At 38.3% G+C, this 16,750-nt stretch overlaps 1 protein-coding gene across 6 annotated transcripts in view; it reads right to left on the bottom strand.

The window, feature by feature from the left end:
• Positions 1-16,750, bottom strand: part of virma (vir like m6A methyltransferase associated) — a 103,915-nt gene that overhangs the window by 20,925 nt on the left and 66,240 nt on the right. For all 6 annotated transcript variants that reach the window (XM_069921845.1, XM_069921848.1, XM_069921847.1 and 3 more), the window contains exons 16-19: positions 15,251-15,468; positions 13,088-13,220; positions 9,066-9,218; positions 1,820-1,980 (exon numbers count right to left, since the gene is read on the bottom strand). In XM_069921845.1, coding sequence (XP_069777946.1) covers positions 1,820-1,980; positions 9,066-9,218; positions 13,088-13,220; positions 15,251-15,468 — 665 coding nt within the window. The remainder of the gene's footprint in view (positions 1-1,819; positions 1,981-9,065; positions 9,219-13,087; positions 13,221-15,250; positions 15,469-16,750) is intronic.

Here is a 16,750-nt window from a genome sequence, read left to right as displayed (position 1 = left end):
ATTTGATATTCTTGACCCTCTCTATTAATGAGCCCTTGATGAGGACTGGGTCATGATCCCCAGACTTCCTCCTAAAGTCCACAATCATCTCCTTGATTTTGCAGACATTGAGCGCAAGATTGTTGTCATTACACCATTCAACGAACTGATCTATCTCCCTCCTGTACACTTCCTCATTGCCGTTTGTGATTCTGTGAAAACTGTGATAGCATCAGCAAACTTGTCAGATTCCTTTGGAATTGTGCCTGGCCACACAGTCATGGATGTATAATGAGTAGAGAAGTGGGCTGAGCACACATCATAAGGGTGCATCTGTGTTGATAATCAGCAAGAAGGAGACATTGCATCCAATTCGTATTGGCTGTGGTCTTCCGATGAGTAAGTCAAGGATCCAGTTGCAGAAGGGGGGGAGGGGGGTATAGAGGCCTAGAGTTTGCAGCTTCTTAAGCGGCACTAAGAGAATAATGGTATTAAAGGATGAGCTCTAGTCGATGAAGAGCAGCCATATGTATGAATTGCTGTTTTCGAGGTGATCCAGAGCTGAGTGGAGAACCAGCGATATTGCATCAGCTGTGGAGCCATTGTGACAATAGGCAAATTGCAGCAGGTCCAGATCTTTGCTAAGGTACATGTTAATTCTGGTCATGACCAGCCTCTCAAATCATTTCATCACAGTAGACGTTAGTGCTACTGGGGAGTACATTGAGGCAGCTCACACTTCTCTTCTTGGGGACCAGGATCTTCTGATAGGTTGAAAATATTCATGAACACACTGGCTAGTTGGTTACGCAGATTTTCTGTTTCCTACCAGGTATACAGTTAGGCCCGATGGCTTGCGAGGGTTCACACTCTTGAATGATGTTCTGACGTCACCCTCAGAGATTCTCAGCCTTTTCAGGTATTCTCGTAGGCACTGTTTAGTTCTTCTTCTCAAAGTAGGCATCGAAGGTGTTTAGCTCGTTGGGGAATGAAGCATCACAGCCATTTAGTGTTCACCCTCTCTTTGTAGGCTGTAAGGGCCTGCACTCCCTGCCATAGCTAGCATGTATCTGTCTCTGTCTCTAGCTTCCTCCGGAATTGCCACTTTGCTTCAGGGATGGCCTTCCACAGTTCGTAGCTGGACTTCTTGTAAAGATCCCAATTCAAAAGGTATTTGGGCACATATGTGGATAGGAAGGGCTTAGAAGTGAATGGACCGAATGCAGGCAAATGGGACTAGCTCAGAATTCCAAGATGGTCTGAAGGACCTATTTTGTATTGTATGACTCCATGGGCACTGCCCCACAGTACTTGGAACCTAAAAACTGGGGGATTTTCAATAATCACAAATCCCCTTGAGCAAGTTTAAAATGTTTCATATAGTTAACATGTACATTTATAATTCTGTCTAATTGCCCATAAATTTTTCAGTGAATCAAAATTTGATGTCATGAACATGTCACGAAATTGTTTTGCAGCAGTACGACTCTGATGTCATTCTAAAATGTTTGAAACAAAATGCCAAAATTAAATACACTAAATAAATATTACATCTGCTTCTAATTAATATAAATTAATCATAATAAACAGGCCTGCTGAGACATAGTTCTAAAATTAGATCTTTACTGAAGAATGGATCTCATAGCATTTGTACTGTTTCTTTTTCATTATGTAACTAGGTTTCAAAATATGTTCCAAACTTAAATAGTACAGATATGTTTGTGTTTGATTTTCACCATCTTAACACTTGGAAAACATTTTAAAAATACAAGATTTTAAGTTTATATATTTTGACCCCAAAAACAGATTAGTTGAATTTTCAGAGATACATGCTGTGTACCTGTTGTTGAACTGGATAGGAAGAGGCTCTGCAGTTGGAAGGACAGGCTCCACATCCTGCTCCATGGTTGGCAATGCATCTGGAGTAGTTTCCAATATCTGTCGCAATCCAACAACATTTTCTAGCAAAGATTCAAAACTATCGTCCTCTTTACACAGTTCCTGTGACAAAAAGAAAAGGTATTTTTACAAATCCATAACTTGCTTGCTAAGATATGCAAGACTGCTGTAAAATCTTTCTCTTTTCTACATATTTTTATTGAGTTTACATAATAAATATTGATTACAAAATGCAGCTGACGTGGACTTTTTACCCCCTCCATAAATCTTCGTCCGCGAAGCCAAGCCAAAGAAAGACAAAATGAATCAATTGTATATAGGTAAATACATATCAAAGGGAAAGAAAAAAATAATGGTTAAATAATAAAATATGCATAACTACATTAAGTTACTTATATCTCAAACTAGAAATAAAATTATTATATGCAACCATGTCAGATCTGTTTATTAAATTGTTGTATTAAAATTTTTAAAAAACTAAAAGATTAAACTAATGTCATCCCTTTCCTCTAATCAAGGTTACTTTTTGGAGAAGAAAAGGAAATCAATGATGTGGAATCACTGGTGATTCCCGGAGAACAAACAAAGACCCAATTATAAAAAAATTCTAAGGGTCCCATATCTTCATAAATTGATAATATATCCTATTTTCTCTAAACTTAAATAGGACATTATATCATAAAGCCACTGCATATGTGTAGGGGACGAATCTCCTTTCCATTTCAATAAAATAGCTCGACTGGCTATCAATGTAGTAAAAGCTAAAACTTTTCTTGATAAAGGTTCATCTGAATCAAGAGAAAGACCAAACAGATATAAAATCTGTACTCAAATCAAGACTAATCTATTCAGAAAATGTTGCATGAAATTACTGGTTTGGAATATTTCTTAAATATAGATTAAAAATATGGCAAATGTAAGCTATTAGCTACTGTTCATTTTTGTAAATATCTCAAGTACAGTTTATTCAGTTAAAAATTATAGTAAAAAATGTTTTATTCTGTACTAGGTTTCCATGTGTTGGTTACTCAGTTATACCAGCTAACCTGAAATTGACCCAAGTTCTCCATCAGCACTGCCACATCCTTGGCCTCAGAATTTCCTCAGTACCGACCCAATATTGTTCTGTGAGCTCCCTCAATGCTGACCTAATGGTAGCTCAAGACCCTCTTAGAATAATCCTCATGCAAGATCTGGTGACTAAACCGGTTGTGTATGCACTTACACAATTAGGACTTGGAGACATGGTGCTTTACTCATTCTTTAATACCATCAGACTAACATGGCTACTGATATAAGGTGTGACATCATGACGTGGGCGTCATGATGTACAGCAGAACAGGCTTATACACAACACATGCAATAAATGTTGAATAGGCTCCCTCTAACTACCATTACTACATGACTACTATTGTGAATTAGGGTACATATATTGAGTGATTATAATACAGAAAGGAACTTAATAATAATTATGGAACATAGTCCTTAAAGTGCTCGGGTGGTCTTCTTTCTCTCTTAACCGCCTCGGCGTGGCATGCTGGACTGGTACTTGCTCAGGGCTGTTCTGGGTGGGACCCATAGATAGTTGAGTCAATGGCGACTGCTGGCCTTTGCTGGCCTCCGGGGTTCTATGTGTTAGGCTGCTTGTCGCAGTTACTGGGCTACCCTTCTTCGCCACTCTTTCACTCGGCTCAAGGGGTTGGATTGCCATGGCACACCACGGCATGTCTGGTTCCTCCTCCTCCAGGTCGTGAGGTAGTTTGTGGATTTTAGTGTCAGACAATGGCCGCAATTGGTCAATGTGTCATTTCCACAGTCTGACTCCCACTTGAACAGAGTATGAGCAGGGGCTCAACTTTTGTAGGATCACTCCAACCGCCCATGGGTCTTTGCTTTGTCTGTAATCTTGTTCCAGTACTCTCACACCTACCTCCCGTGCTCTAGGTAAAGTCTGTGGCGACGTGGATTTTTTTAAATGGAGGCCCTGATCCAGGTGAACTGTGGAGAGTCTTGTCTGCAGGTTGCAGCCAAACATCAATTCTACTGAAGTGCGTTTTGTGGTTGAATGCAGTGTACTTCTGTACCCCAATATGAAATCTGCAATCTTGTGAGTCCAGAAGGCATTTAGGTTTCTTGGTTTACACTGCCTTTTTGAATGTTTGACAAAGCATTCTGCCTCCCTATTAGTACTTGGGCGATAGGGTGCTGACAAAATATGTGTTATTGTTGTCGCACATAAATTTTTTTTAAAAGGTTCTGATGTAAACTAAGGTCCATTGTCTGTGACCAATTCATGAGGTAATCCGTATGTGGCAAACATGGTCCGTAGCTGTTCAAATGTAGAATCGGTTTTGGTGTTTTTCATATGCGAAACTACTGGCCATTTGTAATGTATGTCCACTGCTATAAGGAAAGCCTCTCCCATGAATGGCCCCGCAAAGTCTACATGAATCCGATGCCAGGGTCTGGAAGGCCATTTTCATGGGTTGGCCTTGACCTGTGGCAATTTTGACTGCATTGACTGATATATTTTGCATTCTCTCACTGTTGTTTCAATGTCTCTGTCTGTTGGTGGCCACCAAACATGCATCTGCGCCAGCGCTTTCATTCGTACCATTCCTGGAAGGTTGTGGTGCAGCTCTGATAATATGGTGTTTTGCCATCGGGCCAGTTTAATTGTATGAGTCCCCCAAAGTAAACATCGTTCTTCAACTGACAGTTCAGGGCAGCGTGTGAAGCAAGTTTTCAGGTCTTCTAGTATGACCTCAGATTCTGGCCATCCATTAAGGGTGAAGTACAAGACTTTGCCTAATGTTGCCTTCTTTCAGGTTTCTTTGCTGATCATCTGGGCTGTAATGGGCAGTTGTTCTAGTTGTTCTTGGTTGATTGCTGCTGCTTCTGATGTCCATTTAATAATTACTTTTTTTTTGTTCAGTTTTGGGCAGTGGTAAACATGATAAGGCATCCACATGGCTGTTGAGTATTTCCAGTTCATGTTTTACCTCATAGTTGTATGCAGCTAGTAGCATGGCCCATCTTTGAGTTCTGGCTGCAGCTAATATTGGTATCTCTTTGTGGGGGCCCAGGATCAGTGATACTTGGCGAAAGTTCTTACGTAGAGATATTGGTGGAATCTTTTTACACCAAACTTTATTGCTAATAGAGACCTTTAAATATTTAAGAGGGATACATAGAGTAGATATGGATAGATTTTTTCCAATGAGGATGGAGGAGATTCAAACAAGAGGACATGAGGTGAGTGTTAGGGGGCAAAAGTTTAGGTCCAACACAAGGGGAAGCTTCTTTACTCAGAGGGTGGTGTCTGTGGAATGAGCTTCCGGTGGAGATGGTGGAGGCAAGTACAATACTATCTTTTAATAAAAATTTGGATAGGTATATTGATGCAAAAGATATGGAGGGTTATGGGGAGAATGCAGGAGAGTTATGTGTTTCTGCACGGGCAAGAAGGCCCTTGATGGCCTGTTTCCGTGCTGTAATTGTTACATGGTTATGGTTAATCCTTCTTTTTCCAGTTATGCATAATTGCATTCGCTTGCAGTTAATGTCAGCGAAGCATATGCCACTGGTTGCTTATCCTTCCCTGTGATTTGGGACAATACTGCTCCCAGTTCTACTGGTGAAGCATCAACAGCTAGAGTCACTTCCTTGTTTGGGTTGTAGTGGATCAGAACCTCATTTGTTGACTGTAATATTTATTTTAGTTGATTAATTATGTTTTTAGTTTCTGTATTCCAGTACCATTTTGATCTTTTGGGGTCTGCTTAGTGTTGACACATTAGGGATACGTTTCCGACAGTGATTTATAAGCCCTAGAAAGGGCTGTAATTTCGACTTGTTGGTTGGATATAGGCTTTGCGAAAGGCTTCTGTGGCCACTGGATCCATTTGTACCCCCTCCTTGTCGAGTGTAAATCCCAAGTGTGTCATAATCGCTCATTGGCCTGTTGTAGTCTGCTTAGGACCATTTCAAGTTTTTGTAAGTGTTCCCTGTCATTTTGGTCTGTCATGATGACGATTTCAAGGTAACATCCCACTGCTATTCTGTGTAGTAATTTCCATTGCAGCTGAAAAATCTCAGGGCAGGTGTGTACAGGTGAAATTCCGTAGGGCAGGTGTGTACAGGTGAACAGTCCCAGGTGGGGATTGATCGTCACATATTGTCTTGATTCTTTGTCCAACTCTATTTGTTGGTATGCCTGTGACAAATCTAATTTTGTGAACTTTTGCCCTCTATTTAGTGCTTGGAATAGTTCTTCTGCTTTGGGCATGAGGTATTCTGGCACTACTCACCTTTTTACTACAGTGGACAGATTTGTGAGATGGCCAGATTGGATGTCCGATTACCCTGGGTATTGTTAGGTATACATACCGCACCAAAAGATCCAACTACTTCCTCAGCCAAACTGGTGTATGGAGCGCCCCTAACAATCCCAGGTGATTTCATCCCAGCAGCGTGTGGACAGCAGGTGTTTCCCATTTCTTTACTGACACACCTGAGAGAGAAGGTGGGTGCCCTGGCACCGGTCCCGACCACCCAGCATGGATTTCCAATGTCTTACGTTCCAGCAGAGCTTAAGGATTGCCAGCATGTGTTCCTTCGCAGGGATGCCACAGGATGCCATTGCTATGACCATATGAGGGGCCTTTTAAGGTGCTGCAGAACGATGACACAAAGTTTGTTCTAGACACGGGCGGCAAACAAGAGACTGTTTCTGTGGATCACCTTAAGGCAGCACATTTGGACCTGGAGCAAGCAGTACAGGTAGCATGCCCCCAGCGCAGAGAACCCTTGAGGCATTCCATAAGGACTGTCTTCACGTGTCAATGAAAATGCTCCACTATACCGTTAGACTGGGGATGATAGGCTGCAGTACAGTGCAGCTGCACGCCCAGAAACTGTGCAATTGCAGTTCATAGCCTGCATGTGAACTGTGCCCCTGTCAGAGGAAATGTCCATAGGTAAACTGAAACGGGCTATCCAATGAGCGACGAGGGCTCGAGCACAAGCTGTGATGGTGTCTGAGAGTGGAACAACCGTTGGCCATCTCGTAAATCTGTCCACTATAGTAAAAAAGTGAGTAGTGCCAGAATACCCCATGCCCAAAGCAGAAGAACTATTCCAAGCACTAAATAGAGGGCAAAAGTTCACAAAATTAGATTTGTCACAGGCATACCAACAAATAGAGTTGGACAAAGAATCAAGACAATATGTGACAATCAATCCCCACCTGGGACTGCTCACCTGTACACACCTGCCCTACGGAATTTCAGCACTCTTTCAAGCCACATTAGCGAGACTGCGGTGTCACCCCCTAATTCTGTGGGTTTTTTTGGGGGGGGCGGGAGGGGGAGTCTTGTGGCGAACTGCACCACCCCATTATCGAACCAGTGTCTGTAGTTGCGGGCCCCCACAAGATCGGGAGTTCTCGGTGGCTTGGGGTGGGGGAGGGGGCCCCAAAGGACTCTGAGAGGCGCATGACTTCCGAGTTCAGGTGATGGTGATAATGTACCAACTGTAATTATTTAAACTCTTGCAAAGGTGCAATTAAAGAATTCAGTTAATTCAGCTCACAGACAACTTCTGCTATGCTTTGTTCACAGCACCACTCGCTATAATCTTGTAGTTGAGGATCCTCGTGAAAAGAGTGATCATAGTATGACTGAATTTCTCAAACAAATAGAGGGTTAAATAGTTCTATCTAAAATCAGGGTTCAGTTCAGGTGCTTTGCCATTCAGCGTGGGCAATCATGCCTCTCCATCCATCATGAATGTATTATGGCTAAACAATGGAGCCGATAACAGGATTCAGGAGGAGTTTGTTTGCATTGATGAGAAACACAGGCTATATGGTGGGACAGTAGGGAACACTTGGAAGACTTTCAAAGACACATTCCACTGAGCTCAATAAAAGTACATTCTAGTTAAAAGCAAGGATAATAAAGGATAAGGGTGGAAAGAGCCAGCCTTGGATAACCAAAAAAAAAGGAAGGCATCAAATTAAGGTATGCAAAGTTGTCAATAGTGGGATCCTGGAAGATTGGGAAAACTTTAAAAAACTAAGCAAGCAATAAAGATAAATAATGCAGGTAAATTAGCACAAAATATAAAAACAGACAAAAAGATTTTACAATTATAGGGTGACTGAAGTGAACAAAAGTCTCTTGGAAGATGAGAAGGGAGAATTAATACTGAGGAATGTAAAAGTGGATAAAGATTTGAATGACAATTTTATGTCAGTCTTCAGGTGGAGGATCTAACATGCCAAAGAGAGATGTTATGGATGCAATGGGAGGTGAGAACCTTGATACAATCACTATCACTGAAGAGGTAGCGCTGAACAAACTATTGGGCTGAAAGGTAGATAGTCCCCTGATATGATGGAATGCATCCCAGGGATCTGAAAGAAATGGCAGTATTAAAATAGAGGCATTTGTGATCATTTACTAAATTTCTGTAGATTCTGGGCACGTCTTGGTGGATTGGAAGTCAATAAATTTTATGCCACAATTTAAAAAAAAGGATTTAGACAAAAGGCAGGAAACAATAGGCTTAATATCTGTATTCGGGAAAATGATTGAAGCTATCATTAAGGAAGAAATAGTGAGAGATCTGGCTAGAAATTGTTCCATCAAGCAGGTTCTGTCTGTCATTCGTCTCGGTGTTCTTTGAGAATATAACAAGTGCACAGTGTCATCTATTTGAATTTCCAGAAACCATTTGATAGGTGCCACATAATAAACTTATCCAGAAGGATGAATCGCTTTGGGGAAATGTATGAACATGGATAGAGGATTGGTTAACCAACTGAAGGAGGAGAGTTGGAATAAATGGTATTTCTCTCATTGACAATTAGTGGTAAATGGAGTGTTGCATGGATCAATGCTGGGCCTGTGACTTTTCACTCACTGTCCACCCTATCTATGCCTCTCATAATCTTATACACCTCGATGAAGTCACCTCTCATCTTCTGTTGCTCTGAAGAGACAAGTCCTAACTTGGTCAACATTTTTTCATAAGGCATGTTCTCTAATCCAGTCAACAACCTGGTAAATCTCCTCTGCACCCTTTCCACAGCTTCCACATCCTTCCTATAATATTGCAGCCATTTAAAAAATTTAAACATAAATGCTTTGCTATCAAGAAAGATCTGAAAATAAATATCATACTGTTATAATTTTATCCAGTTCAACCAGCAAATGATCATCAGTAGATTCCTTCCACTTTAACAGCTGCTTCACTTCTGCAGCACTGAGTGCTGAAGATCGAGGAGTCTGGAGCCCATCTACCTCCATAGGACCACTTTCATCTCCGCAGCTGGCCTACGAGACAATTAGACAAGTCTTTCAACCAACTTATCAAAAATAATTCTCAAATAACTAAACCCAAAGTTTACTTTGATTCCAATTCGAGCAACTAATGACAGGATTTATGAAAATAGCAATTCTTAAATTTAGAAAGCACTTCTTGTGGTCAATATCTTCTTGCAATATCTGCTTGTTAAATTTGCTTGTCAGTTCAAGAATAAAAAGAGAATGACAATTAAGGAAACTATTTATCAAAAAAATTGTAGTCTACTTCACTGTGTACACATTATAGGAGTTTAAAGCCAGCTTGAATTTTTTTGTTACTGTTACTCCATATTTTATGAGGAGAACAGTTAACTCACAAGTAAAATGCCATACTTTAAGGTTATTAAGAAGCCAAATAGTGATAAATAGTGCCTTGTAAAAAGTTTTTTCTACATTGAATGTTGTTTAAAAAAGGCTCCAAGAGTAACCATGAAAATCATAGGCCGGTGAGCTTGATGTCAGTAGTCGGTAAATTACTGGAAGGTTTTCTAAGAGATTGGATATACAATTATTTGGATAGCCAAAAACTGATTTTGAATCGTCAACATAGCTTTGTGCATGGTAGGTCATGTTTAACTAATCTTGAGAGTTTTTCCGAGGGAGGTTACCAGGAAAGTTGATAAAGGAAAGACCACGGATGTTGTCTACCTTGACTTTAGCATGGTCTTTGACAAGATCCCACATGGGAGGTATGGAAAATAAACCACATGAACTATGTACTAGCTATTATGCATTCATTAATCCATGACTATGTAACAATTTACTATGTATTCATAATTATATTTACTAATTTATTATGTAACAATTTATACACGCTATTCTACAAAGTTACAATTTACAGACACAATGTTACAAAAAGTAATAATCTATTATGTATTTACTATACAAGACCACAATAAATGAACAGAAGATAATGGTGGCAGGATACTAAGAATAAGTAATGAATAAGGTAGCAAGTGGCAGGATATGACTGAACTCCATGAATCAAAACATGATAGGTGGAAAATAATTGTGGCAAATCAAGAAATGGCATACTGATAAGAGATTTGGTTATGAATGATTAATTGCAGAAATATAATTAAGTCAGGAATATAATATAAAAGGCTGTGTACTGTGTTCAGTGGGCACTGGTTCTTTTGATTGCCTCAGCCTTTGTTTGCAAATAAAGGTTTAAACTTCTTGAAGAATTCTCCACATTGCCTGACTGTTTTTAGACCTCATAAACCATGACAGAGGTTAGTCAAGAAGGTTCAGACGTTAGGTATTCATGATGAAGGAGTGAACTGGATTCAACAATGACGGACAGGAGAAGCCACAGAGCAGTGCTGAGTGATGGCTTCTCAGATTGGAGGCCTGTGATTAGTGGTGTGTCTCAGGGATCGGTGCTGGGTCCATTGTTGTTTGTCATCTATCTCAATGATCTGGATGATAATGTGAAACTGGATCTGCAAATTTGCAGGTGACATCAACGTGAGAGGCATTGTGGACAGAGAAGAAGGTTTTCAAAGCTTGCAGAGGGATCTGAACCAGCTGGAAAATGGGGTGAAAAATGGCAGATGGAATTTAATGCAGACAACTGTGAGGTGTTGCATTTTTGAAGGACAAACCAAGAAAGGACAAACACAGTGAGTGGAAGGGCACTGAGGAGTGCGGTAGAACACAGGGACTTGGGAATATAGATACATAATTCCCTGAAAGTGGCATCATAGTTGGATAGGGTTGTAAAGAGAGCTTTTGGCATATTGGCCTGCGTAAATCAAAGTATTGAGTACAAGAGCTGGTATGTTATAGTAAAGCTGTACAAAAAATTTGGAGTGTTGTGTGCAGTTTTGGTCATCTAACTATATGAAAGATATAATAAGATAGAAAGCAAGCAGAGAAGATTTACTAGGGTGTGTCCCAGACTTCAGGAACTGAGTTACAGGGAAAGTTAAAACAGGTTAGGGCTTTATTCCCTGTACCGTAGAAGAATGAGGGGTGATTTGATAGAGGCATTAAAAATTATGAGGGGAATAGATAGATTAAATGTAGACAGGCTTTTGCCACTGAGGATGGGTGAGATGCAAAGCAGAGGACATGGGGTAAGAGTGAAAGAGGAAAAGTTTAGTGGGAACTTCTTCACACAGAGACTGAAAGGAGTGTGGAATGAGCTACTGGCTGCATTGATGAATGCAGGCTCAATTTTAACATTTATGGGGAATTTGGACAGGTACATGGATGGGAGCAGTATGGAGAGCTATGGATTGGTTGCAGGTCAGTGGGACAAGGCAAAAAAAAAAAAATGGTTCGGCACCGACGAGAAGGAACGAAGGGGCCTTTTTCTATGCTGTCGTGTTTTATGGTTCTATTTAATCAGCTATTAAATTTTACTTTTAGCAGGTTTAATTTGAATTTTTGACAAGCATTTGTTATTGGACGTGAACGAGATTAACAATGTGGAAATTAACTTTTCACATAAACAGTTTTCTTTCCTCTTTATTCACAAGAAAATCTACTCAACTCCAAACTCCAATGCAAAAAGTTACCTTCAAAATCAAAAATTTATATTTTGCTGTTTTCCAGCTAATTCTTATGGCTGCAGACTGGTGAGAAATTAATTAATACCCTCCCCAAAGTTTATGTTTTACACAGAATTCAATTTAGATTCTGATATCTGATTTGCACCAATCGCATAAATATCTCTACAAATTCTATTGAAACTCAACCCATAAACTTACTTCTTGTTGAAATGACATCATGGAAAATAATTGTTACAGAGGTAAAATTATGAATAGAATCTTCATACATGCACAAAATGCAGTTATTAGGATATTGTGAATGGTGGCACTATTTTGCCATTTGGTGCAATAGGTGCAAAATGAATATAAATTAAATGATTTTGAAATACAATCTTCATTTAAATAATTATATTAATGTTGAAGTACAAAGACATTTCACAGGAGCATCATTACATAAAAATTTGCTTTGAACCCGAATAGGTGTTATGGTAAATGATTAAGAGCTCAACCAAAGAGAAATAGATTGAGATGATTCAAATATTGAGCAAACGGTTAAAAGACAACTGATTCACCCCTTTTAATATTCAACTGGAGAATCCAATACTAGATGTCAGTTAACCATTTCAATAGTGTAGACTGTGGGAGGACAAATGGAAATGTTGATAAACAAGGATATATGTGAAATTTGGCATTGAGTTTTAAGATAAGATTGTCTAGGAATAGCAAAAAGTTGGGGAAAAATCTGCAGTTTGTTTTTGGGGAAAATCCAAAAAAAGTAGCACAATGACATGGAAAGAGACAGCATATTCAAGGATTTTGGAGATAAAAGATACTGAAGATGGACATACTTCACAAAGAAAGCATTAAATGTTTGTTTTAAGTTAAAAAAATACTTAAAGAGGGAGGTAGCATCAAAGAAGGAACTATTAATAATAATGCTAGCAGGAGACCATAAAGGTCATTAACAATTTAATGAGAATTGAGATGAGTAGCAGGACTTTGGTCTCATGAACATGAACTTGGAGAGGGTATATGGGACAGTGGACATAGAACAACCAAAAAACCATGCCCAACATAATGACTATCAATGGCTACTGTCTTTGTGCTTACAATATATAGTCTGTCTATTGTTCTAGCAAACTTTGTTTCAAGATTCAAATGTGTAATAAGTTGTAAAAAAATTATCTAAACCTCAAATAGATTTGAATATTTCAAGTTTATTGTAACAAAATGCAGCAATTATTCCCAAATGTAATGCTGCAAAAAGAGGCACAACATTATATGTAAAAGTGTTGCAATTTTTAAAATATATTAATGGAAACAAAATACATTTATACTTACCAAACCATCTGTATTTATGATCTGCCGCAAAAAATCGAGCAATGATGAAACCAACTCAGCCATTTCTTTGTTGAAATTATGAACCACACGTTTTAGCAGAGAATATAGGGCATTATTAAATTGTCTCAAAGAACTGCATGAAAGGAAAAATTAAAAATAAGTAAATTAATTATATGCTCATCAACAAACAGTTTCATGATTTGCTCTTTCATACAAGCCCTTCCAAACATGACTTTTGGGTAAAGCTTAAAGTGTCAAGAAGGGCTCAGGCCTGAAACGTCTCCCCGAGATCCTTAAAAGACCAGTTGAGTTCCTCCAACATTTCGGTGCATTTCCTACAATCACAGCATCTGCAGCCTATTGTGTTTTACTTATATCAACAAGATTAACAAGTTCTAATTTTAAAATAATGACCCCTTTGGTTATTTGTGTGATGATTAATATCTTCTGTTAAAAATCCACATCAATAATAGGTGCGACATTTTCTCCTGTTCAAGAATAGCAATTGTTAATTTATATTTTCAAATCAGTATTCAAATTGGAATCACTCAAAAGACTTGTGACAAAGGTAAGGAAGAAAACTGGAAATATGGAACAAAAAGCAGATGGAGTTTAAAAACAAAGAAAGACACTAAAGGAAACTTGTCAGAATGGAATGTTTGTAGAGAGCTTCCACTGACTGAGTGCTGGTGTGTTCCTTGTGATTGGATTTTATTATCATTTTTGATTTAAGTGCTCAAACATATTGTGCAATTCTGCACACTTTTTTAAAAATATATGATACAAAATCATCAACAAAAAAATAAAATATTGGTCATGATTTGAGCAGCCTTCTCAGAATCCAATTAATTTGACTAAGGCTCTTATTTAAGTCCTCCTCACTTGCCCTGTCCTCCTCATCAACATGTACTTCTACCGTGAACTCCAACTGACTAGTCCAGGAAAGATAAGCAGTGACAGTAATACAGAAGGCAAAAAAAACACCCTCATCAATATAAACAGCATCCAGTTCAAATACTGGAATGTTTCATGCTGTAAAAGAAAAAGCAACATGTGGTGAGTTATTGGACATGAATGGCTTGATGCAATAATTTGAGTCAAAATCTATTGCATCCAATTAAACACTACAGGATACAACAGAACACAAGGCTCATCAGCTTTGGTCAGAGTCATTAGAATGAAAACACTGCATTTAAGAACAGGAGGAAAGTATACTATGAAATGCCTGGAAATTATGAATGAATATGCAAAACATAGCATTTCTGGCATGATAACCAAAGACACAAACAGACCAAGAAAGTTATAAGGAAGGAGTGAGTGGGACAGACTACAGTGCACAAAACTTAAAATGCCACTCACATAAAAGTAAGGAGATACCCAGCAAGAGGGCTTTCAGAGGGGAAAAAATATACTTTCAACAAACTTTTTGTGAGGGAATCTATGATAGCAAGTATTTGACCAGGTTTCTTTAAAAATATTTGAAGCCATTTACGGATAATTTTGCTTAACTCGACCACAAAGCTAAAAACCATAGAAAAATTCTCATCAACGAAACACAAATCCAAAACCATACTACCATTCAAATTATACATTTGATAACGGTCAAATTAAAGGCATTTTTGTAACTTTAGATAATATGTTTACCTAAATAATATTCACTTCCATCAAACAAATTGGGCAAATATTCTTTCAAATTGTACAATGGTCATTTTGTCTTCAAACAATAAATTTTAATTTTAAAAGTTTTGCCTTGCTCACAGTCTGATTTGGTATTTTGAAATGTCTATAAATTCTCCAAAAGTGGTCAACAATTTTCAGGTTCTCCTTAAAGCATTCTACAAATATATCTGATATGGGATCTGGATCTTAAACTAGAAGGAATTGACAGTGTTCTAGTGAAAAAAACGGTCCCATAACTTATTTTGGAATTCATTCTCATCTTCTGAGGTAGTTGGATGATCCATGCAGAGAAACAAACAGGATGTGTGTTTCACAATAACCATCACATTCTTTGAGAATACCAGAAGTAAGGTTGTTTCAAATGAAGTAAAATTCTTCACTTCAATAATAGGTTACGAGGCCAAGCCCATTGCCTGCCTTCTTATTAATTGGCAGCTTACAAGGTTAAAGTCAAATATTTGAAATTGCTTCTGATAACATTACCTCTTTAAATAGAAAAACCCATATTCATGTTCTGTTAAAAATATCATGGTCCTGAGGCACGTAAGAAGTGTGGTGTACGTGGTGTCATTATTAGCCAGTGCTTGCAAGAAAGTATCACAAATTGATGACAAAAATTCACCACTTGGCAGGGAATTGGACAACTGCTCCAAGTCAGAACCAGATCCCTCAGATGAATGATTCATGATCAATGAAATGTCCTGCAAAGGGAGTAAAAATAAAAGTGTCAGAACATCATTGATAGTTTATATTCCACTTGCAATGGAAGCATAATTTCAAACAATACTCTCCAATTTATCTCCAAATTGAAGGACTAATAACTACAACTGAAGAAACAACCAATTTATATTAAGAAATGCAAGTCAGAACTGAATTTCCAAGGGCTCTTGTGCACAAGAACCAGCAATCAGAGCCAAAGACTGTGCCTTAGAAGAATAGCAACTGGCCAAGGACAAATCAGTTTATTTAGTATGTCTGCTAAAGAGAATGCTATATTCTCAGACTAGCACAACTGTGAAACGGAATAAATTCATTTTTAGCCTTACGAGATGCAGAGGGGAAAATCCATAAAATGGAAAATACTTAGTTCAGATAGCAACTGTAGACTGCAAAAGAGTGTTTATGCTTCAAGCTGATGATCTATCATTAAATCAGAAAGATCAACAAAATGAATATTTTATTGTTTTTCACTCCACATGGAAAAATACCTGCTGAATATTTTCAGTCTTCACTTTTATTCAGGTTTTGAATGATCACAGAACAAGCATACTTGTATAACATCGTGCATGTATTTCAAGTTCAGTACGATGGAAAACCACATTGTTCAAAGCATTATTATAATGCAGTTTAATGCAATATGTTATAATCCTACAAAAGGGATATATAAAAAACTGATCTTTATTAGCAATTGATCTTTAATTGGCCAGAAATGAACATTAAATATTTGTCTATTTTAGATTTATGTCAAATCGCTCATGTGAGACTTTCACCAAAGTTATATTGGTACTACTGCGGAATAGTGCAGGGAGCCTGATCACAGCGGTGACAACAATAATTTTCAACACAGTCACTGTTTCACAGCAAATTTCAGTGGTTCCCCTCCATACAAACTGGCATTGTTCAGTGGTTGGAAACTTGCTGGTCTGCCACATCAGAGCAGAGATGAGAAAAAAAAAACAGATCCCCATCAATGGAAGGCAGCGTGCCCGATTACAGCAGGTCAGCAATATCGTTCAAAACAGCCACTTAACTCTCTCTATTCCACAGCTCAGTGCCAACATTTCAAATATTTTGAACTAGAATCTTGCAAAGTACTATGAGGTGGTTTAAATAGCAGAAATAATAAAACTTAAATGTTGCAAATTTAAAATTGCAGGTCAAAAGTTTCAAACTGCATTATATCACAACCCACACTTTACTAAACTGTGTTATGCAGGATATGCCTGTATTTTGTTTTAACCTATTTTTTTTTTAAACTTTGAA

Source organism: Narcine bancroftii, chromosome 2, assembly GCF_036971445.1.
Source record: "Narcine bancroftii isolate sNarBan1 chromosome 2, sNarBan1.hap1, whole genome shotgun sequence".
Taxonomy (NCBI): Eukaryota; Metazoa; Chordata; class Chondrichthyes; order Torpediniformes; family Narcinidae; genus Narcine; species Narcine bancroftii.
Note: the sequence above shows the minus strand (reverse complement) of the source record. Positions and strands in the feature narration are given on the sequence as shown.